This window comes from Cydia splendana, chromosome Z, assembly GCF_910591565.1.
Source record: "Cydia splendana chromosome Z, ilCydSple1.2, whole genome shotgun sequence".
Taxonomy (NCBI): domain Eukaryota; kingdom Metazoa; phylum Arthropoda; class Insecta; order Lepidoptera; family Tortricidae; genus Cydia; species Cydia splendana.
The window spans coordinates 37,207,301-37,232,703 of NC_085987.1; the positions used below are offsets into that span (position 1 = coordinate 37,207,301).

Sequence of the window (25,403 nt, forward strand, 5' to 3'; positions counted from 1 at the left end):
TATAATTTAACGTGAATACAACCTGTATATCATAAATACTTGCTAAAGACAAGGTTAGACACCCTAAACAAAAAATAAACAGTAAACTAACTTCATACAAATCCAATTTACTTACCAGTTTTAGTACTATATTTTTCTAAAAAACACTATATCCAAAAACTTTTCCTGCTCATATCATTACCACAAGCCCTTTTGAGTTTAATGAAATGACTTCATAGAAAAGAAAATAGAAACTTAACTTAAGATTGAAACTAGGCTAGAAGCTAGAAATATACAGTAACGTACTTTCACATTTTAGAAACAAGTGAATTAGTCAAAAATCTACGTCCTGACTTAAATTTGAAGCAAGTGTATTAGGAATTTTACTTAATTTTCCCTTCAGTCAGACGTATTATTCAAAATCAATAAGTAAAATCGCTGTCTCAACTCGCAACTCAGAACACTAAGAGGCATTTACCTCAAAACGAATCAATGATTCTGACAGAGAAAGAGTTCATTCGTATTGGCACGTCTCGCCCAGTACGTGTGACGTATGTAACATTAACCAATAACACAGGAGCGTTTTTCAAGAACCACTAAACTAAGCACTAAACCCGCATAATTTTATTTCAATTACTCTACTCTATATTATTACTTTACACAAAAGTTAAAGCAGTGATTATTTATGCTAAAGTAATTAAATAAATAATTTTCAATTCTAAATTGCTGTAAGATAAAATAATACATTGGAGGTTTTCTAATATGATTTCCGAACGAACTTCCACGGTGTAATGACATGACAGTTTACGACGTCTATTCCATCAATCAAAAATTGCCAATAGGGTAAAAAAATCATAACGTTGATTACATGAGGTTATTTTATTAAATACAAAATAAAAGTACATTAAAATATCTAACTAAGTGCAAATAAATACAAATAACAAGAAATCCTTTTCTTAAGTTTACTAAAGTGGGAGTCGTCAGTGTTTTATTGAGGGAAACGAAGGACGAATAGTTTGTTACAAAATGCCTCCAGTAAGTATGATATTTCTTGCATTTAATGAATTAAAACCAGCTTATATTGTTGTGACACGTGTTTATTATGAGTTATATTTTAGTGTAATACGATTATATGTAGTATACATCTCTAGACACTTTTTCAACAGAAAGAAATACTTAAATAGTGGAGTCAACCCACATTTAAATGATTGATTTCTTCTTCCAGCCACCAAAAAAGGCACCTACAAAAGGTGCTAAGCAAATCCTCAGTGAAAATACAGCTACAGTACTTTTCTACCGCAATATGGCCTTAGCCGCGTGTGCGTTTTACAGCATTCTGACCGGCGCATTGTACTACGATCAACTCACTGGATGGATCATTGTAAGTTAAATATAAATAGATGAGGTTATATAGGCCTGTATTCTCTTAACCTTTGAACGCCAAACGGCGCATCCATTTGCCGTGCCACTGACGCCACAGGGGTAAAATTTAGTTTTGTGAATGAATAATGCCACCCTAAAAGTGGGGTGTTTTTCAGTAGATTTCCATCAAAAAACGAACGACGTCAAATGCCGTCTTTGTCGTCGTTGTCACGGTTTTGCGTTGACGTCAATTGCTGTCTGTGGCGTTCAAAAGGTTAAAACAAAAGTAAATAAGCATTTTACTCACTGTAAACTTACTGGAGTATCTATGGCCAAGCTGTGGTCATCTGGATAGGAGCTGTTCCTACTAAATAAGAATCAGCTGATAAATATTTCGAGAGCTATAATAGTTTGTTCTAAAAAAAACCTAATACAAGCTTTAGGCTGGTATTCCACCTGTCCAATTTATTTGTCCAATGTCAGTGTGACTCACTCTCTCATTAAAGCAAAATGTGAGACGCAATACACATTGGAAAAAGAAATTGGATATGTGGAATACCACCCTTAGTTAATATACTGTATACTGCCAATTGAAAATACTCTTCTAAAGTTATTTATTTTTAAATAAAGTATTCTTACACCAGTTCTATAAAACTAAAGTTTGGGCATGCTAAGCTCATTGCCTGCTCAAGTGCTGGTATGGGCGATTTTAAGGGAATTCTGTATGTATTACTAGCTTTTGCCCGTGACTTCGTCTGCGTGGAATTAGTGACAGCAGCTAAAGTAGGAATAGCGCCTGGATAATGCTAATAGCAATCATTCAATTCGCGCATTGCTTTCTTCAATTATTAGGCAATTCATTAACTCTTTCAATTCCACCCCCCTTTGCACTCTCTTCAGGGATGATTTCCGACATAAAAACTATCCTATGTCCTTCCTCGGGACTCAAACTATATCTATACTTATTATAAATTTCAACTAAATCGGTTAAGCGGCTTAAGCATGAAGAGGTAACAGACAGACAGACAGACACACTTTCGCTTTTATAATATTAGTATGGATTATCTATTCTGTTCTTATGCAATTATATGGTATATGGCCCACACCCATTCCACATGTTAGATAGTTGAAAAATTAGTTTGAAGAAGCTGTTTTTCACTTATTTGAATGAATGTAGCCTAGGGCTTCCAATACCGGTATTGAAAAATGCAATACCGGGATCCCGTCTGTGAAAACGCATTTTTCAATACCAGTATTGAAAAATGCAATACCGGGAACCCGGTATTTTAAAAAAAAAAGGAAATGTGCCGATTATACCGTTTAAAACCCATTAAAATGATTAAATTCGGCTGTATCAAGAATATTACTTGCTCATTTAAAAATAAAATAAATATTAGGGGACATATTACACATCAGATCAACCTAGCCTCAAACTAAGCAAAGCTTGTACTATGGGTGCTAGGCGACGATATACATATTTATAGAGATAAATACATACTTATATACATAGATTACAACCATGACTCAGGAACAAATATCTGTGTTATCACACAAATAAATGCCCTTACCGGGATTCGAACCTAGGACCATCGGCTTCGCAGGCAGGGTCACTATCCACTAGGCCAGACCGGTCGTCATAATAATTAAAGAAGATCATTTAATTGAAACAAGATCGGTGCATATGCATAGATAAATATTTGGTGATGAATTCTGATGTTCAGGATATGATATTAATATACTTAGTTCTTAAAATTATATCAAAGAGTGGAAAGAAATGAGCAAGGAATTGTAGTATGACAAACGAATTTTTGGTGGCAAATTTGAATATATACTTAGTTCTTAAAATTATATCAAAGAGTGGAAAGAAATGAGCAAGGAATTGTAGTATGACAAACGAATTTTTGGTGGCAAATTTGAATATAGTTGGCTGGTTTATTACTTTATTAGGTTGAACTAAAAATGTGACTGGTGAAGTCAACAAGGCGGATAAAATGATTGCCAACCTGGAAGGTGAAATGATGATAGGGAGTATTACTGCAATGTTCTGCCGCCAGAGTGCAGCACTAATTTGTTTAGTAAACCATCATCATCATCATCATCATCTCAGCCATAAGACGTCCACTGCTGAACATAGGCCTCCCCCTTGCTTAGTAAACCATAGAGTAACTTAAATACATACTACGCCTTAACCAGTTTTTTGACAAGTTTTACTATGACATTGATGCATCAAGGCGGTTTGTTTACAGGTGGATTACCGCGAAACGCGAAAATCGAAATTTATAGTTACCTATCTGTTTCTCTATCGATCGAATAAGCAAGAGTGATAGAGAGGTAGAAACCGAACTTTCGACTGTCGTGTTTTACGGTAGGCCATGGGATTGAGTTAGTGACGCCCTCTATGCGGAGTTTTGCGTAATCTTTCCTATTATTGCAGATGGCGATTATTGTTTAATATCCTAAGCTAAGGACATACATATCTGGTGTTATAGTGAGCCTTTTTTAGGGTTCCGTACCCAAAGGGTAAAACGGGACCCTATTACTAAGACTCCGCTGTCCGTCCGTCCGTCCGTCCGTCTGTCACCAGGCTGTATCTCGTGATCTGTGATAGCTAGACAGCTGAAATTTTCACAGATGATATTTCTGTTATGCTGACGCTATAACAACAAATACTAAAAACAGAATAAAATAAAGATTTAAGTGGGGCTCCCATACAACAAACGTGATTTTTGACCGAAGTTGAGCAACGTCGGGCGGGGTCAGTACTTGGATGGGTGACCGTTTTTATAGATAATGGTACGGGACCCCTCGTGTGCGAGTCCGACTCACACTTGCCCGGTTTTTTAATAAAACTCAAAAATTTTAAGCGATTGGGATCCCGGTATTGATGAAGACAGTTTCGGTATTAATACCGGTATTGAAAGAAGTCCGGTATTTGGAAGCCCTATGTAGCCATTATTTCACCCCTAAAAAAAATTATGACTGCTAATTTCAGTTCTGTCTTTTACAAAAGTTTTAGAAGTTTGTGTTTGTGTTTTTGCTCATTTACACCAAATTGTTTCAGTTGTGTATATTCTTAATTTGTCTATGGGAATGTAGGCTTTTGGGGAAGCAAAGCATAGCTTAATATTTTTTGACCCAAGGGAACATTATGTACCTACATTTAGTGTGTTCAAGTGCATAAGTAGTGAGCAACTTGGCATTTATGGCTGCTTTCGCCCAGGCAAGGTTATTGGCTCTCCCACTTCATTTCAATTTTCCGTATTGAACAATATTACTCAAGAACAATTTTTGTTTCCAATTAAACAGTTTGTTTTTGAATCAGTCACCTCAAAGATTTAAATTACTGTCCAAATGATCGAGTTTGAGATAACCCTTGGCATAAATAAGGTTTATCTAGATCATTAACTATCTTAGTGCCATCTTTTCATGATTAACATGCATAATAACAGAGTAACATGCATGTAAACTTATTATTTTACGAACCAAGTTATTACATGATTTATACATTTGCTACTGTTGTATACTTATAATAATATGTACTTACATTTCATCATCAAAATCCATAGGAGATTCTAATGATCTGCTCACATTATTCTGTGCACTGTACTTCACATTGTCATTTTTTACTGCAAGATATAAACTTTAATGAAGAAACATACCAAGCATGAGCAGTAGGTATCATCACCACAACATTCGGGTCAACAAAGCTAGTACACACAAAGTCTATGCTGCAGCTCGTAATGGAGTTAATGACGTGTCAACAAACACCATTCATTATTTACGGTGACAAGCCAGGTCTGTTTCCAACGCCTATAAATTTTAGAGAAATATTGATTAACACATCAGTAATACACTTACATTAACTAGGTTACATGGAAGTAGGTTAAATGCATTTGAAGCAGTGTTGTAAACTTATGAGAAGTATCCTTACTATCCCACCACACATAATTGTAAGAGATATCCCCAAACTTATTTTTAAGCGTAAACCGTATTTTAATTTTTAACAAGCAGAAACGCCTGCGAACGATGCTATTAAACTTAGAATAAATTTAAAAGTGGAAAAATTACTGCCTTGGGTGAGACTTGAACTCACGACCCCTGGATACCCAAGACAGTAATTTTTCCTGCTTGTTAAAAATTAAAATTATTATGGGTAGCACATCGTAACTGGTGAATTTCCAATATGACTTGGAACTCCGGTAGCCGTTTAAGAAGTGTAACACTCTTGCGGTAGATGTCGCTAAGGGTCCCCTTGACCTATAATATGGTGGAAAAATTTGCTGGCTATGGATGAGGTCTTGGTGGCTCAGATGGCAGAGCACTGGAGTATCTATCCAGGGGTCGTGAGTTCAAGTCTCAACCAAGACAGTAATTTTTCCACTTTTAAATGTAAACCGTATTTTCGCTCACACAAGTAAATTACAAGTTACCTACTTGTTTACGTACTACCTAGTTTTTCTTATGTTACTTACGGTTGTTATTAAGTACCTACTCAAGTCAACTATGGAGGCCGTGCGCGTTGGAGGGTCTGACAGTTCATGCACGTCTAAGGTTTAACCGAGGCGGATGAGGCTCGACTGTCTGAAGCTCATTTGTTATAATTGTCTAATCTATCTAATACTATATAATTCTTGTTTATATACATATTTCGGGGATCTCGGAAACGGCTCTGACGATTTAGATGGAATTTGCTATATAGGGGTTTTCGGGGTCCAAAAATCGATCTAGATTGATCTTATCTCTGGAAGAACGCGCATTTTTGGGTTTTTATATGTTTTCCGAGCAAAACTCGGGTCTCCCAGATATTGTTAAGTAATAAGCTCTCCAAAACATTTCGCTCGAGTGATTTAAAAAAATCGTTTCTACTTTCAGTTTCTGAACGTGTTTGTGTTGGTGATTTACATCGGGTGCTACCGCATGATGACGTACATCAGTCGACCGACGTACGCGGACAACAGCCAGCTCATTGATCCGGGCCTCGACTTGAACATGGAGGGTGGGATGGGAGAGTAAGTGCCTCAAAACTGTCTGTATGATCACGAAATTTGATTTACACAGTAACCTTATCACCAAACTCCGTTATCAATATTGCAATTCATTACATTAGGGCTGGCAAAATTATCTACCGTAGGGAACCTTAATTGGTTCTAACATCGCCCAAGTAAAATATTAAAATCACTATTATACTAAAAAATATTCCATTGAAATTATTATAAATGGAGTTGCGTAAAAATAGAAGTAAAAAATATAAACAATCTGAAACAACCTATCTTGCACATGTTATTGGTTAAGGGAAACTGCGTGTGCAGATCTTTTTGAACACGTGACCCGCTTAGCTACTTCTGCTGCTCCAAATACTATGTTTCAAACACAAAACTTGTATTTATTTTCTCCAGGCACGTGAAAGACATAGTGATCCTGACATCCATAACGCACGTGCTCGCCGTCGCGTCCAACTATTTCTGGCTGCTGCTGGTTCTGCTGCCGCTGCGAGCCTTCTGGCTGCTCTGGACCAACATCCTCGGGCCCTGGTTCTTCCAAGAGGCGCCGCAGGACACGGAACAGAGTGAAAAGAAACAGAAGAAGTTGGAAAGGAAAATGAAGCGGTATCAGCAATAGTTTAAGTGCAGGATTCGCTAAGAGCCACTTGCACCATCCGTCTAACCCGGGGTTAACCAGTTAAACTGTTAACTCAGTGTCAAATTGTACTGGTAACCATGGTAACTCCAGGTTTAACCGGTTAACCCCGGGTTAGTGAATGGTGCAAGGAGCCCTAAGCTGGACTTCCGAGCAAAGCGGCTCTGATGCAACGGCCGCAGCGTCAGAGTCGCTGCGTCAGTGTCGCAGCGTTAACTGACGCAGATTCGCTTCCGAGCGGCGCGACTCCGGCGACAGTCGCAGTTGTTATTCCATACGGTACAGACGTGATATACTTATGATAAACCGATCAATTATGAAAATATTTTTAGAAGAAGAGGAGGCTCACGATCTTTACTTTTACAGTATGAACGAAGCCTACCCAACTCAATTTTCAAAAGTAGAATAGACGAAGGCACTTATAGCATCTTGAAAAAAAAGTATTTAAATGAGAACGATGACAAATTCAGGAGTTTTTGTCGGTTTAATATTATTTTTTTTAGATATTTTAAATATTGACATAGCTCTCAAAACTACGTGCTATGGCAGCGACTGCGCGACAGTGCTTGCGCAGACGTAGCACGGCCGCTAACGCTGAGCGATACTGACGCGGCGCCAATGTCGCTGCGATAGTGACGCTGCGCTCGGAAGTAAGTTCATACATTTCCATACTGCATAATACTATCGCTCTGTCGCCGCGTCAGTGTCGCTGCGTTAGTGTCGCCGGAGCCGCTTTGCTCGGAAGTCTACCTTAAGGCGGTGACATGTGTCATAAAAGGCTGATTTTTTGGTATCGTCTTGGGTCGTCCCATTCGTTTTTCGTCAAGTCCTTAAATTAGTCCTATTCTGCTTTCGTCACGCATTCTACATTGAAAGCCACCGACGATTGTGACGAATGTAGAATCGGCGACGAAAGCAGAATTGGACTAATTTAAGAACTTGACGAAGAACGAATGCCACCACTTTTATCGCTACCAGTGTTAGCCGGTGCCATTACCATACTTTTAACAGATCGAAATCTTAATACTTCATTTTTTGATCCCAAGACGATACCGATTTTTTATTAGGGCCCCTAGCCAAGATGACACTCGTTGATAGAAAAGGCCAATCGAAACTTAAGTAATGTGTTGAAATAGTCACGTGACTTCATAGCATCCAGATACAAAATTTTCTTTTCGTTTGGCGTTTGTCGTGGTATGATTGTCTTATTGGCTAGGCCTCCTTATCATTGTTTACCCGGTTATTACACTGATGCGAATTTGCACGCCGCTCCGGTGTACGAGCGAGCGAGAGAGCGCTATACAAGTATAGATATAGCGAGGTCCCGCTCGCACATCGGAGCAACGTGCAGATCTGCATCCACTGTGAAACCCGCCTTAAAACAAGCAAACGCTTTCCTCAGCCGAACTAGTTTAAGTATCCTCTTCGATTACGCATAGTTTTTATGGACCTCGATGTCGTTAAAACGTAATCGTTTTGCCAAAGATTCGTTGGTTGTGATGTAAAGTCTAATAAAAAATCGTGCACACGCTAGCGCTGTACACCCAGCCGCAAAATTGCATGACCACTTTATGATTTAATTCATCCATAATGTGTCCATGCAATTTTTCTGCTCGCTGTACTGCGCCTTACGTTTAGTGGTCAACTTTTAACAACCAGCGTTACCGCGTAATGTGAGGAAGCTTACAGCAGCGCCACCTACTTAAGCTATCAAATTTGAAGCGAAAATTAGTCTTAAACTTTAGACTTATACGATCAACGAATTTTTGGTGTTTCATATGAGCAAGTACTGAACACATATTATGTTAGCTTCACCATTCGCACTGAACGCATATCATGTTAGCGAATGTAAATGAAGCCCACTGGATCGATCAACCACTGACCAGTACAGTGGCGTAGCTAGGCGTGGGCGAAATGGGCCGTCGCTCACGGCCTCGCTCCTCAAGGGGGGCCCCGCGGCCTTCGGGCACAGTGAAAAAAAAGGGCCTCGCAGATACGACTTCGCCAACGGCTAGATTAGTTCACGCTAGCTGGCCCAAAACAACGTTGTAATGAGACAAAACAACGCACTTGGTCCGTTAAAATGACGCGGATCTTATGAAATACACCCTTAAACGTCAGTTTTTCACTCACTGTAGACACGACTGTGGACACATGTGTGAAAGAATGTTTTTCCTAGGTTTATATGGATAAAGCTTGTTACATACCTACATATTTATTAAAATTAAGAAATACATTAAGTGTTATTTACTTAAAATCATTTTTTAATGTTTTTTGGCATGGTAATGGATACTTTTTGTAAAAATAAACTTCTAAGTATATGAGTTTTCGTTTTATTCACGTTACCTAAAACATACCGTATCTAAAGAACAGGAATGAAAATTTTTCAACTATAAGTCTGTTTTTTTAATACAAGAAATAAATTAGCGTTCCATACTATCATAGAGAAGAGTGGTAATTCCATACATCAGTTTTCTTACCAAAACGCGAGTTATTTTCGTAGTCTACATCTAACGTCAAGTAGTGGATCTATCAGTACCCCTACTTGACACGAAATATCACAAGATATTACTATTCGCAAGTATATCATACAACGTACGTTTACAGTAAATATGGCCCTTTAAACTTTCGACGTACCTACACACGGAAAGTGCTCTTTCCCGCACTAGTGCGGAAAAGTAGCACCATATGTACCTACTGTAATAGTTATTTACGATACATGTGCGGAAACGAGGAAATTCGAAATGAGTGGCGATAAATTAAAACACGACCGAAGGGAGTGTTTTAAATCGACATGAGTTGTGAATTACCTATACGCACGTGTATCGTACAACGTTTTACAGTATTATGGCCCTTTAAACTTTTCACATACACACGAAAAGTGCTATTTTACGCACTAGTGTGGGAAAATAGGGCCATATGTACTGTAAAATATAATTCCCATTAGTTATCTGTTATCTGACATGTAGTGTTCAAATATATCCGTTTTTATTTCACCGAATTCCCGGATTTCGACTTAATTGCATACTGGTCCATCTGCAAACGAATATTTATCGGGTTTACCACGAATTAATTTACCTTTAGCCCGACGTTTGATATTGGATTAACTAGTATACTGACATGTTCAAATAAATAGTCATTAGGTACGCTTCAATTTCGACAACGGGATTTTTCAGTTAAATTAAACTAAAGTGTAAAATTTTCATATTTGTATATTTATTTGGCTGCAGTAATGTTTTTTTAAGTATTCACATTGTCGAGTTAAGTAAGTATGCACTGTCTGTTCAATTGGTTTACCTGTATGTAAACTTGACTAAACTAATTGTTGATTATTGTCATTGATTAGTATTTGAAGGTAACTGGAGCACACTGCACAATGGTTTAAGGCGCTACGCGCTGTTTTTGGCCGTGAACTTCTACTTTCTAGAGTATATATCTTCTTAACGGTTCAACAAAAAAATATGAAAAAAATATATATGAATCTACGTTTTATGTACAACATTTGTAACGTTTGACTTTTTTCCTGTGACTTATAATTTTTCCAATAAAGGAACATTACGATAGGCCGTTTTGCGACTAACTTTGCCTATTTCTACTAAACGGTTTATTCGATTAAAGTTATTTTTAAACTAAAATAAATGTTTTAACCGACACTACAAATGCAACGTAGAATAATGTTAGTCAATCAATTTTTTTCAAAGAAATCGAATATTTTTCAACATTTCGTGCGTATACAGCTCGAAGAAGGCGTGGCCGGCACTGCCGGCAGTCGTGTGCTGGCTTTGAGACGAGGAGGCTGTGTCGCTCGTCGCTCCGTGCCTTCCTTGTATTCTGCATGCTTGTTCTGAGCCCAAGTGCAATAAAATTGGAGTTATTGTGGCCAAAGATTAAATAACTGCAGAAAGTTGATTTGGTTGTGACGCGCTTTAGCGCGCGCAACACGGTATCTCGCAGCCTATTATTACGAACGTAATGACAATATTTCCACTTATCTTACGTTTTTAATAAAGTTCGATTCCTAAAAAATAATAATTAATTAATCAACATTGGCAATTTATGTTGTAGGTAATGTAGGTATATCTATCTATCTTCTGTATACAGGGTGATTGGTAATTCGCCGTATTCCTTGAAAGGGGTTATTCTATGGGTCATTTGCAATGATTTAAGTCCAGTCAACCAGGGGTCAAAACTCATTGGTTATCAAGTTATTTGAGTTTTTAGTTTTTTGTTTAAAAAACCCGCCTTTCGACTAAAAAGTGGTAATTGTGAAAAAACTACTCAAATTTGGAATTAATAAAAGCATTCATCTAATAGCCAATGAACTACTGATTACGTGAAATAAAAAAAGATTGCCAAAACCTTCCAAAATTTTCTAACAAAAAGAATTTGAAGTCACAACATTTTTGTAATTTTCCCAAGACTTTGTAACGTTTTACGGCATTACTTTAAAAAAAAGTATGACTATTTGCGTACAAAATACAGAAATGAGTTCCTCAGTTCCTCAGCTTTCCAAAACAGTACGAATGTCGACATTTTCTCTTAAACTTTTTAAAATAATAATAATAATAGCAGAGCAGGCGGAAGACTTGACCTAGCGTACGTGTCCATTAATCGGTTTTTTTGTGTCACTTTATTATCTCCATGAGCTTTATTTGTCCCTTAATCGGGTTGTTTATGTCATTTTAGTATCTTCTTGGGCTTTATTTGTCTTCGTTACCTTACCTTATCTTATTTTCTTGGGGTAGGGGTCACATCCTTGCCTTCAGTGACACAAACTAACTAATTAAGGATCACTAAGGTAATTAGTTTCTACGTAAGCATTTTTTGTCTTCGGTACTTTATCTTATCTTATTTTCAAGGGGTGGGGGTGCTTTCCACGGAAAGAAAGTTGAAACTAAGTGATTGATTACTTACTGCACGAAGATTAAATAAGGCTCGGTTGGTCCCAACCCTACTCCATGGAAAGCACTCCCACCCCTTGAAAATAAGATAAGATAAGGTACCGAAGACAAAAAATGCTTACGTAGAAACTAATTACCTTAGTGATCCTTAATTAGTTAGTTTGTGTCACCGAAGGCAAGGATGTGACCCCTACCCCAAGAAAATAAGATAAGGTAAGGTAACGAAGACAAATAAAGCCCAATAAGATACTAAAATGACATAAACAAACCGATTAAGGGACAAATAAAGCTCATGAAGATAATAAAGTGACACAAAAAAACCGATTAATGGTCACGTACGCTAGGTCAAGTCTTCCGCCTGCTCTGGTATTATTATTATTATTTTAAAAAGTTTAAGAGAAAATGTCGACATTCGTACTGTTTTGGAAAGCTGAGGAACTCATTTCTGTATTTTGTACGCAAAAAGTCATACTTTTTTTAAAAGTAATGCCTTAAAACGTTACAAAGTCTTGGGAAAATTACAAAAATGTTGTGACTTCAAATCCTTTTTGTTAGAAAATTTTGGAAGGTTTTGGCAATCTTTTTTTATTTCACGTAATCAGTAGTTCATTGGCTATTAGATGAATGCTTTTTTTAATTCCAAATTTGAGTAGTTTTTTCACAATTACCACTTTTTAGTCGAAAGGCGGGCTTTTTAAACAAAAAACTAAAAACTCAAATAACTTGAAAACCAAAGAGTTTTGACCCCTGGTTGACTGGACTTAAATCATTGCAAATGACCCATAGAATAACCCCTTTCAAGGAATACGGCGAATTACCAATCACCCTGTATATAAATGCAAGTGTCCTGACTGACTGACTGACTGATTCATCAACGCAGAGCCGAAACTACAAAAGATAGAAAGTTGAAATTTGCACACCAGATTACATTTATAAAGTGTATAAGAGATAAGAAGCGATTTTGAGAAATTCAACCCATAAGGGGGTTAAAAAGGGGATGAAAGTTTGTATGGGGTTCAAGATTTATTTTAAGCTAGGAATTTGAAACTTCGTTAAAAGATATATTAATAAAATACAAGAAAACTCATTTCAGCGTTTTTGAAAATTCATCCCCTAAGGTGGTGAAAAAGGGGTTGAAAGTTTGTATGGATATCAAACATTTTATTCGAACGCGGGACTTGAATCTTTGTATTTGGGGATATTATTAAAAGACAGGAAAAGTAATTTCAGCGTTTTGTAAAATTCGTCCCCTAACAGGGTTAAAAAGGGGTTGAAAGTTTGAATCCATTGCAAATGCTTTGAAACTTCTTAGAAAGGCATAATAGCCGATTACAAAAAATGTAATTGCAATGTTTTTGAAAATTCAACCCCTAAGTGGGTTGAAAAGGGGATGAAAATTTGTTTTTGGGTGCACATTTTATTATAAGCTAGGAACTTGAAACTTTGCAAAAAGGTATTACTTAAATTAAAAAAACATGAAAACTAATTTAGTGAGAAAGGGGTTGAAAGTTTGTATGGAGATCAAATATTTTGTGAGTGCGGAACTTGAATCTTTGTATAAGGGCATACTATTAGAATACATACAAGAAAAGTAATTTCAGCGTTTTTAAAAATTCATTCCTTAAAACGGTTAAAAGGGGGTTGAAAATTTATATGAAAACTTCATACAACTTGCATAAAAAGAAAATTTCAACATTGCTTGGATATGAAAATTATAGGTACCTACTAAAGATGTAAAATGTTGAAGATGAGATTCCACGCGGACGAAGTCGCGGGCAACAGCTAGTACTATATAGTTTAATTCAGAAACCATAACATTTTTAGGATTCTTCTTCTTCGCCTAGCCTTTTCCCATATCATTTGGGGTCAGCTCTTCTCATTCTTTCTTCTTTCTTCATTCTTCGCCAGGCGTACCTGTACCTGTTCTGGGTCGTCGAGACATCTATTTACATTTTTAGGATTGTTACCTATTAAAATGATGTTAGTTTATTAAGTAAATTATGTTTTCTCAAACATACGTGGAAATATTGTCATTAGGTCATTACGTCCCGTCCTTATTTGAACTTTTATAGGTATTTACTCGCATTTTTTGAGAGAAGTACTTACAAACATATTATTTCAATCGCGATAACATTTACCGGCCTTATCTTCATAAAATATACTTTCTTTACTGTCTGTTTAATATCATACTCGGCAGGCATAATTATAATAGGGATATCCCCCGGCCATGTGTAAATATTATAAATATCTTCTTTCGAGAAATGTTTTTTTTTTATGTGCTAGTCAGCAAATGAGCCGCCTGTTGGGAAGCGGTCATCGTCGCCCATGGACTTATGTCCATGTTGCTTATGCAACATCACATGTATTAAGAAAGTTACAAAGGTAAACCAATAAAACGCAGGTTTAAAAATCAGTAAACTTTAATTCTCTATGACAATCATTGTTATAAATTATTTATTTTTATTTATTTTATTTATATGAGCCTAGAGTGTCCCACTGCTGGGCAAAGGCCTCCCTCCTCCCTTTCCACGTATCCCGGTCTTGACCCGTCTCCCACCAGTTCCTGTCAAAGGCGTCGAGGTCATCTCGCCAACGCCTTCGAGGTTTGCCGCGACCCCGGATTTGATGTGGGACCCAATTGGTTGCTGTTTTAGCCCACAAGTCATCCGGCATACGGCAAACGTGTCCCGCCCAGTCCCACTTCAGCTTGGCGGCTGTTTCAGCCACATCAGCTATTTGGGTTTATAACAATGATTTATTTATATTTGTCGTATTAACCGTGAAATGTAATTTACGACCTCCACTAAATGCATGATCTACTCATACATCATCATGTTTGAAAACAAAAGATATACGAGTATAGCGCCAACTGCGCGCCTCTGGGCTGTATCTTATTCTTTGAACCTCGTGGCCGTGCAGCGATACAAAATTCACGTACGATCGCAGTGAGCGGGGTAAGCGGGTGGTGCGGGTACAGAGCGCTTAGCTCCGCCCAGACGCTCAAGGGCATTGGGCCTACCTATCGTCTTAAGTGTGAACGTATGTCAACATCGTCAACATAATATATTTAACTACTTGGTATAAAGCTACCTATAAATAAATAAATAATAAATATCTGGAGACACCTTAATACACAGATCAACCTAGCCCCAAACTAAGCAAAGCTTTTACTATGGCTGCTAGGCGACGCGACGGTATACATACCTACTTATATAGATAAATACATACGTATAGGTATAGTCGTACATACATAGAAACCACCCATCTCAGGAACAAATATTTGTGTTCATCACACAAACAAATGCCCTTACCGGGATTCGAACCCAGGACCATCGGGTTCACTGGCAGGGTCACTACCACTACCCACTAGGCCAGACCGGTCGTCTACCTACTTAAAGGCTAAATAAAAAAGCGCTAGGTATAGGTACTTACATGAAGTTATCGGCTTTGAAGATTTATTTAAACGTCTTATATTTGTTAAGACGTGCCTTCCTTCCCTCTACTCTATTTCCAACATACCTAATTCTTAATATTTTACGAATTTCAAATAAATATCTTAAATAGGTAACTACACGTTCCAGAGCCTTTCGTACCTACTGAGCCTACAGCATTCAGTGATCGAAAAAATCGTAAAACCTAAAGTTAATAATGGTAAATTATTGTATTTGTACGAATTTTAGTAGGTAAGTGCTACAAACATATATGTAGGGTACTTCCCGTCTACCTCTACAACACCCATATTAAATACCTACCTAACGGCCTCCTAGTCTAGTAAGTCTAGTCGGTAGTGACGACTAGTGACCTAGCCTATAAAGCAAGATGCCCCAGTTACGGGTTCGAATTCTAGTAAGGGTACTTATTTATTTGTGTGTTCAAGAATATTCCCGTAATGGGGTTGGCCGGTGGAAGTTTTTAGCAGATGGCGCCATCATAGCTTGCCCCGTCAATCCCTAGAATTGTGTCAAATTTTTGTTTTTTTAATACCCTGGATGCCAGCTCTTTAAGCCAAATCTCATAGAAAAAGGGGCAAGGTATGATGGCGCCATCTAGGCAAACCTTTGACAGTTGCTAACCCCATATGGATGTTATCTAAGTAGTTCTGTAGGTATTTATTTACATAATGTACCTACCCATAGTAGGTACAAGCTTTGCTTAGTTTGGGGCAGTGTCAGATTGTCCCCAAAATATTTATTAATATATTACTATGTAGGTAATTCGCGTGTATTGTGTAATACTTATGTACTTAATACCCGCTAATGCAATAATTAATACACGCAGTAACACGAGCAAATGGCAATTATCCTGGCTATAGAACAGTCCGCGTCACACAAATGTAGTAAGTACCTAAGTTATGCGAGAATTATACAAATATCGTATAAGCTGTGTGCTAGCATTATTGCATAGTAAGTACTGACACGTAAAGATAGAAGTCGGCGCCGGAGTTTTTTCGTGACATTGTGAGCTTGCGCTTCGGTCCGATCGCCGCACGGTGTTGAGTGCGGATTCAAGTTACGCGCTAACACATTTAAAGGTAAATCTTTTTTTAAATTGTGGGAATGAGATGACCTTTTGTTTGGGTTGTATTTTTCTTTAGTCGGATAATCGTAAAAAAAAACACTACTTAAATTTAGTTATCTATGATAACTAATCAGTTGGCAGCGGAGGCACTATTTTCATTAAAACCTTAATTTTACCTGTAGCATTAAGTACACTAATGTTATCCATTTACCTATATTGTAATATAAATGTCCTACGCCGCGCATGTACCTATTTCTGCATTGCTTTTCTCGAAATTTGTTTTTCTTAATATTTTTTGCTAAAAAGCGACTTGCAGTGCCGTTTTAAGACTCGTATTTTTAAACTGATCCAGTTATCCTGAAACAAAAAAAAACTATCCTGTCAATTTAATATACCGATTACTCTTTGTTTTAAAAATAGTGCAGTGAATTAAATGAAGCGCCACGCTGAATATATACTTTATATACACATTTATTATTTAGCTTTACAAGGCTTTTCATAGTGTAGTTAAGTACACTAATTAATAATTAATCCAGTCATAATTTTGTGTATAAAGGAAATCAGGCCCAGTCATCTACAAGAAATGTCAAACAGGACAAAACATTCAGAAATATTAGACACAACAAAATAGTCCTAGTCATTAGGAAGTTACCTACATACATAGGTACTAAGTATATACTAACTTACCTATACAGTTTAAACCGGCTGGCGTATAATTTTACTGACTGGATGAAGTCATTGTTGCAGAAGTATCCTTATCCTTAAATTAGAAATATTAAATAGGAAATCTATTTACTTGTTGCCGTCTGTGCTACCGTCAGAGTTTCAAATTAGTGTTATTTAATGAATCATAATTAAATGACGTTAACAATGAAATTGCTCTTGTAGGTAATTGCTAGGCAATTAGAAAATAAAGATTATTGACTACACGTGTCTAAGTAAGTAATTAACTACCTAATTAAACTATATTCTTAACGTTAACGTTGGACTTTTAAATATATTTCTTTTGCTTAAGTATCGTTTTCCCCTCGTCATTAACCATGTCTTAGTGTTTTATGTGGATCCTGGTCGATCCAATAAAATCGAAATTAATCCGCGATCGTTCTCGAATCTATACGAGTAATGTATGTAAATGTAGAAATTAAAAACAGGGCAATTAATTAATGGCAATTAGATTACATTAAACATAGACATAGATCCCGTGATATACTGGACGTGCGTGTTGAATTTAATATGATTACGTAGGTTTTCAGTGTTTCCACTCATCATTTATTGACTTATAGATTAGGTACCTAAGTATTTGTAACAATATAATATGCACAAAAGCTAAAAATATGAAACTGTCTTCTAAAAATGCGCAATTAAATTTTTGAGTAAACTTAGCGATTACCTTGTTTTAGGTACCTACCTTTTTTAAAACTTACATCAAATTAAACAATCAACCAACATTGCTATGGGACAATTTCGTCAAGCCGCTTGGTCTGAAGAGCGCGCCTCGTGAAATCAGAATCATAGCTATTTGTTGCATGGCATGACAGACAGACGTTAAGGGGCCCACTGATTAACAGTCCGCCGGACGGTATCGGCCTGTCAGTTGTTCGGAACTGTCAATATTTTGTTCTAACTGACAGGCCGATACCGTCCGGCGGACTGTTAATCAGTGGGCCTCTTTAAACACGTTACTGGATTACACGTCAGCTATTCGTACAGAGGAATAGTATAGACTGGCAAATCATTTTGTCAGTATAGTCATTAAACATAAAACACTTTGACTTTTGCCTTTAAAAAAAATAGAAGGCTTGAAGAGTCGATCTCCCATAGTGAATTGTGCGCCTTTTTTACCCGACATCAAAAAAAGGATTATCAATTCGACTTTAATTTGAAGTGAGAATGAGAAGAGTGTGAACTGAGTATTATATTCTCTGGTGTGAATATTAAGTATCCTTTTTGAAGTTGTTTTTTCTTTAAAAAAAGTTATTGGCCAGTTATTGAAACCTTATACTAAAATGAACTCTGTTTATAGGTGAATATAATTCATTTGGTGGCCAATTACTAACAGTGGCCAGTTACTGGCGAATTACCCTATTTAAGCTGAAAATCTCATATGTATACATTAATAGCACAACTACATACAGCTTGTGTTAATTGATTAATTTGGCTTTATAGGGTGACCTTTAATAAGAGTACCTAAATAAGACATACAATACAGTACAAACATACATATTATGTAAGTATAGATAAACACTCGAGCTCTAACTTTTGTTAGCTAACTAAGTTCTTACAACGGCGTATAACGCGACACGCCGGCTTCGAAGTCCAAACTCCAATTAAAAAGTAGGTACACACACTTATGCACCTCAGGCTTTAGTACAAAAAAAAATGTATGACGACATGTTGCCGCGTGTGAAAAAGTTACTCGTAGGTACACAGAGTACCTACATTACGACAAGTGCGAAAAATAGGAAGAAAATTTCGCGCGGGTCATCACTTTCGTCTTTGGACGTTTAATATCGCATGTCGGACGGCACTGAAACCTTTGCAGATACCTACATATTTTAACAATAGTTTAGTGATGAAATTGAAAAATCTGGGTAGAGAGAGGAGCAAATCTTATCAACTCAAAGCGGCGATATTTAGAATTTCGGTTTGGGGCACAAGTCGGCTCTCAGAATCATATTTTTGGCTTTTGACAGTTTTGACTTACCACAATATTATGAATTATGGTTATATTTTTACGACTGCGTTCGTTTTGATGGTCTGTATCCTTCCCACGAGTTTCACACTGACATATTCTATAGCGACGAGTTGCTACGAGTATGGGTACGAGTACCTACTGACATTGGTGCAAGCGAGATGCACTGCGTTTGAGTTGACGCAGATAAAACTCATGGTGAGGCTATTTGTCAGTATTAGGATTTAGGAACTGCACGCCGACTGCGCAGCTTAATACATATGTTTTATATTGTGAGATGCAGTTCACGTGTTCTTCCCCACCACGCATAACAGCCGTAACCAGTATGAATTTGGAAATTACTGTGCGGCACGGTAAACAATGGAAACTGTTTTCCAATAATAATTGCGGTTGATAAGCGTGGTGTTCCAGTCATAGAACCTGTAGAAGCTACTATAATTACTTAACTGATTTTACAGCTTCAACATATATTATAAGTAGGGCAAAACTTTCCGAGCCTGATTTAGTTAAATTATGTTTTATCCCTTTCTTACAAACATATAAGTCACAATGACAGATAAAGACAAACGATTATTAGGTAATTGAGGTTTGTAGCGCGTTTATGAATAAGGGGGTTAGTTATTTCATCTGTTTCCGATATGACACTTGTCTGTCAGTGACAAAAGACAGTCACTTTTGGCACTAGCAGATCAGTATCATATCGGAAACAACTCGAATTGGCCTGATAGTGTATGTAAAATGAATAGAGTCAGACCAAGAATAGTCTGCAGCGGATTTGATAGCCCACGCATTGCAATTGTTATTTTAAACGTCATACTTCTATGAAATTATGACGTATAAATGACACTTGCACTGCGTGGGCTATCAAATCCGCTGCAGACTTTTTTTGGTCCGACTATAGCTTCCACTATCGGGTAATAGGCGACAGGCTCCTCCCAAACATTTGCGCAATGGGCCAAAAGTTTAGGAAACTATTATGGCACCTCCATGACACAGTCGTCAAAAAAATCTATTTACTTGCTTATAATCGATTACGCCATTGCCGTACTTGTATTTTCAATTAGAGCCGTGCAAACAGTCTGGTAGGTATCGAGTGTTTAGCCGCGACAAACAGCGCGGTTCATGCTTCCGCTAGCGACGATTTTTAGGGTACCTTGCCCAAAGGGTAAAAACGGGACCCTAATTACTAAGACTCCACTGTCTGTCGGTCTGTCTGTCTGTCTGTCACCAGGCTGTATCTCATGAACCGTGATAGCTAGACAGTTGAAATTTTCACAGATGATGTATTTCTGTTGCCGCTATAACAACAAAAACTAAAAACAGTATAAAATAAATATTTAAGTGGGGCTCCCATACAATTAACGTGATTTTTTGCCGTTTTTTGGGTAATGGCACGGAACTCTTCGTGCGTAAGTCCAACTCGCACTTGGCCATTTTTTTTTACAATGGTTCAAGTCGTCCGCCTGGGCCTGTCACTCGGACTCATCCTATCTTTAGGCTATCAATACAACATTCATTTAAATTTATTTAGTTCATGAAACCGATAAAAGCAGTGCCTATATATGAGAGTTCATTAGCGAGATTAATTATTCTAGCAGTAAAACAGCCGGCGAGTTCTAGTTTCCAATTAGTGATGTGGGATGCATCATGCTTTGCTTACTACGCGTTTTTAATTATTTATTCAAGGCGAACCCTTTTGCGAGTCGGTTCATATTATATACCTATGCTGACGCGCTGGCGATGTTACAGCTATAATTGAATAAATTACGAGCCAATATTCCAATAAATAGATGTTGACCCTTATAGTAAATCTGACACTAGTTATCAGTACCTATAAATGGCATTACCTTTCAGTAATGATATTACTATTGACGGTGTAGTGAAGTGATGATGATACGAGTATAATAACTGCAATAAAACATAGGAAGGGTCGTAATTGTTAATGTTATTATTGCGTAATAATAATAATCCAGTAACTTAGTCAAATTTTGTAACCTGGCTCTTTTGCGTCAAATCCGGTAGTTCTAATTTTTTGCAGACTTATTTATGATGTTGGCCCAATGAATAATACAAGTTTGTGACTTCGAACGACGAACGCAACTTTGTCAAATATCGAAAAACCCGCGAAAATTTCGGTTTACTTTTAGATTTGGGCGATTATAACCCTAAAGGACTAGTTTTTGATAGTGCCTTCTCAAGGCGTTTTTAAAGTGGACTAGATTGGCTACAGTACGAGACTAGAATTGTCTCTGTACATTTAATAGTTACGGAGATAAAGCCTTTCAAAATTTATAATTTTCTTCGAACTTGTATTCGTAGGCTAAGTAAGTGTAGCGAGTAGGTATGCACTTTTGTCTCAGGCGATGCCGCTTGGCACAATTGTTTCTAAGGTCAAACAAAGCTGATTTGAGCCGGTAGACACGAGATCGTACCGTGTATATCCCCCAAAAAAGGGTGGGGAAGGGTCGGCTCCCCAGGTGCAATCTATGCTATATTTCTTCCTGCTCTTAGCAACTAGGGCAAGTTATATATCATTTTCATGATTTCTGCACTTACTTACCCTACGAATACAATTTCAAAAAATTATAAATTTTGAAAGGTTTTATTTCGGAAACTACTAGATGTACAGAGACAATTCTAGTCTCGTATTGTAGCAAATTTACTGCCGTATTCGAACTTCAAGAGCTTCGATATTCACAAGAGACGACACGTACTAGATCCATTCTAGATACGTTTATATTTTAGATATCAACTAGTTCTCTTTTGCAGCGCAATTCGGGCAACCAATGTCACTTTTACGTTAGATAGAGTAAGATATCTATTAGATGTGAATTGGATCTCTAAGTCATATCCTGTCTAATAGATGTCTATTTCAAAATACGAATCGGGCCCTTAGTCCACTTTAGGGCCTCCAATACCGGGATCCCGGGATCCCGAAATACCGGGATCCCGTCTTTTTAAAGGTATTTTTCAATACCGGTATTTTCAAAAACAAGGAAAATTTGCAGTATAAACCATTTATATCCATTAGAATGTTCATATTCGGCTGTATTAAGAAGCTTACTACACGTCAGACGCATCTAAATTGCATCTAGCCCTTATTTTATTATTGAAATAAGATCGTTGCCTGAACGTCAGATAAATATTTGGTGGTTGGTGGTGGATGAATCCTGACAGTGAGATTAATATAGTTAGTTCTTAAATTTTATCAAAAATTTTAAAGAAAAGAGCAAGGAACAAGGAACTGTAGTATGGAAACTAATTTAGGCGGAGATTAGAAAAAAAGTTGGCTGGTGGGTTGTTGGACTAAAAATGTGACTGGTGAAGTCAACCAGTTGGATAAAATGATTGCCAACCTGGAGTGTGAAATAAAATAATAAACAGATGGCGACATTGATTGTTTATTGTTCTACAAGCTTTTAGGACATATCTGGTGTTACAGTAACCCTTTTTAATTCCCCTTTTTCAATAAAACTATAATTTTTTAAGCGATTCATATTCAATACCGGGATCCCGGGATCCCGGTATTGATGAAGACAGTTTCGGTATTAATACCGGTATTGTGAGAAGTCCGGTATTTGGAAGCCCTAGTCCACTTTTAAAACGTCCTGAGAAGGCACTATCAAAAACTAGTCCTTTAGGGTTATAATCGCCCAAATCTAAAAGAAAACCGAAATTTTCGCGGGTTTTTCGATATTTGACAAAGTTGCGTTCGTCGTTCGAAGTCACAAACTTGTATTATTTATTGGGCCAACATCATAAACACGTCTGCAAAAAATCAGAACTACCGGATTTAACGCAAACGCGAAAATTATTGTATTATAACGTCGAATTCGAATTCTGAACGACTCTGAAAAAAAAAAAGAATCAGATTGACCTCAATTGTAATATCAGTCAAGATGATGTTTTATTTGAAATGTAGTGGTATTTTCAAAGGGTAAACCTAATCAATGCCGCAGTGATGGCGGTCGTAATATTCGGGCCCTGAATACACTATAGAGAGCTTATAATATGTAAGTAGATAGACATAGACATAGAAGACATAGAAAAACTTTATTTAACATCACATACATCACATTAATGGTACATTTGAACATAGATCTAATGTATTTAGTCTAAGCATTTAAACATAAAATCTTAAAAACTTCTAAAACATATTAAATTTATGTTTACATATAAATAAAACAGCGTGATGTTAAAAAGGGGCTCGACTCAGCATGATGTTGCAGTAAAATTAACTGCAACGCTGGTTTTCAGTCGGACCCTAATAAAATAATAAAGAACCTAAAGTAAAAGAGGAAAATCAAGCAGTGTTGTAACTGTACTTTATTGTACATACCCAATAGCAAAGACATATGTAACTCCGTATAAGATGAATAAAGTCTAAGAAAAAAACGTGCCTCGGAAATCAAGAAAAAGTCATTCTCGGATAGATGGCGCACACACCTTTGGCCTATGGTAGGCTAGATGGCGTTGACGACACCGTTTTATATTTAACAATTTTAACACATAGGTATCAGTGAATGAACATGGGTCAACATGATATAAAAATAATAAAATCATTTATCCATATATATAATTTTTTTCGATAGTTTTATACGTTTCCATTTTGAGTTTTAGTCGTGTGTCGATAGATGGCAGTAAATTTACTGTGACTACAAAATTTACTATGACAGGACCCCTCTATACTATCTATTCTCTTTGCTAATAGGGAGTATTACGCGAAACCCTGCGTAGGGGGCGCTATTACCACAATCCATCACAATCTGGGGGTCTACCGCGAAACAAGAAAATCGAAATTTCGTTATCTAACCTCTCTATCACTCTTGGATATTCGAGCGATAAAGAGACAGATAACTAATTTTCGATTTTCGCGTTTACCGGTAGGCCCTTGTTAACAAACCGCTTTGATGCATCAATGTCACGTTTTATTGTCTGTGAAACTTGTCAAAAAACAGTTTAAGGCACAGTATGTATAAGTTACTCTATGCTTTACTAAGCTAGCTTAAATAGTGCTGCACTCTGGCGGCAGAACATTTCAGTAATACCCCCTATTAGGCATTTAAACTCTCGTGTGAAACGTTCATGTATTTGTCATGCTACTTCAGTCAACCTCAGTACTTTTAGACCTTTTTGTACTGAGCCTGACTGAAATAGCATAACACGTTCGGGCGTTTCCGTGAAATTGCGATGACCATACGGTCGAAATGAATACGATGTTATGATGTATGGATATGGATGTTTTTTTTCTGGTATATTTGTATTTAACTACACACAACGAATCTACCATTATACATACTTACATAGCCATTGTTTAGTTAGAACATCTGTGTGTGTGCGTAGCCAACGTGTCAATCGTTTACGTATCGCTCTAATATGGGTGTGATAGAGAGATACAAAGCGTTTCGTTATCGTATATCGCAAACGATTGTCACCTTGGTTAGGCACCCTGTTGTCGATCCACCGTACCGGTCTCGAATACCTCAAAGCGTCTATAGATTCGATCAAGGATAATTAAGTCAGTGTCACGTTCGACGAGAGCGCTGTTTCTATGAGTACTTATATTGCAACAAGGGAGTAAGGATAATTTATAAACATACGTCGTTATAGCGGGAGCAACAACGATTTGACAGTAGTGAAAGATTATGACAAATAAATAATAACAGAAGTGACATTCCTATCGAGTAACGTTTATATGTACCTATGAGTTGAAAATGTAACAGAATCGAATTGAAATAAAAATGTTGGTCATCTATTACTAAAATCACATAAAATACTTTCAGAAGTAGGTAAATACTGATATAAATAATTAAATACTTACGTACATTGGTGACTTATTTTTCAAGTTGACACGTTGACTTATTTTTCAAGTTGACGAGTTGACTTATAACGTATACACGTTTACACAGTGAAATACGAGATTAATTGACCTTTTCCAGCGAAAACTTTATGCTAGATACTTATGAAGAACATCTTAGAGGTTTAAATGTGTAGGCAGTATATTCCACTTTTACAAAACATGTAGACGTTCTGTTACATGTGTTCTTTGACAGGCTTGTTTTGACTCCCGCGATAACGACGTATGAATTTAAATGGCAATTTTTTATTAATTGTAATTTTTTTTCGTCAGAATCTGATAAAATTTGGTAAATATGAAAGCTCCACATTCTGGGCAGAGGCGGAATAAATACGAAATTCCAACTTGTCCCAAAAAAACTAAGGTGCATTGGGGTAACTTCGAAAACGGGATTATTTTGAAAATAGAGACCAGGTAAGCAAACTTTGCACCGACATGAACAGAACAAAGTGAGGGA

At 37.0% G+C, this 25,403-nt stretch overlaps 2 protein-coding genes across 2 annotated transcripts in view; both read left to right on the forward strand.

Moving 5' to 3' along the window:
- The first annotated feature begins 822 nt into the window (after window positions 1–822).
- On the forward strand, window positions 823–7,856 carry LOC134803980 (transmembrane protein 208). The gene is made up of 4 exons (XM_063776838.1): window positions 823–1,014; window positions 1,205–1,360; window positions 6,214–6,350; window positions 6,738–7,856. The coding sequence occupies exons 1-4, from the start codon at window positions 1,006–1,008 to the stop codon at window positions 6,958–6,960; spliced, it is 525 nt and encodes a 174-aa protein (XP_063632908.1). The 5' UTR covers window positions 823–1,005; the 3' UTR covers window positions 6,961–7,856.
- An 8,423-nt stretch (window positions 7,857–16,279) lies between these two features.
- LOC134803972 (retinaldehyde-binding protein 1) overlaps window positions 16,280–25,403 on the forward strand; it is a 42,497-nt gene continuing 33,373 nt past the window's right edge. The window contains exon 1 of the mRNA XM_063776818.1: window positions 16,280–16,410. The gene's annotated coding sequence lies outside the window, so the exon portion shown is untranslated. The remainder of the gene's footprint in view (window positions 16,411–25,403) is intronic.

Coding starts and splice junctions, on each gene's coding strand:
- LOC134803980 (XM_063776838.1), top strand. Junction 1,361..6,213: donor AACTCACTGGATGGATCATT/GTAAGTTAAATA, acceptor TTCTACTTTCAG/TTTCTGAACGTGTTTGTGTT. Junction 6,351..6,737: donor ATGGAGGGTGGGATGGGAGA/GTAAGTGCCTCA, acceptor TATTTTCTCCAG/GCACGTGAAAGACATAGTGA.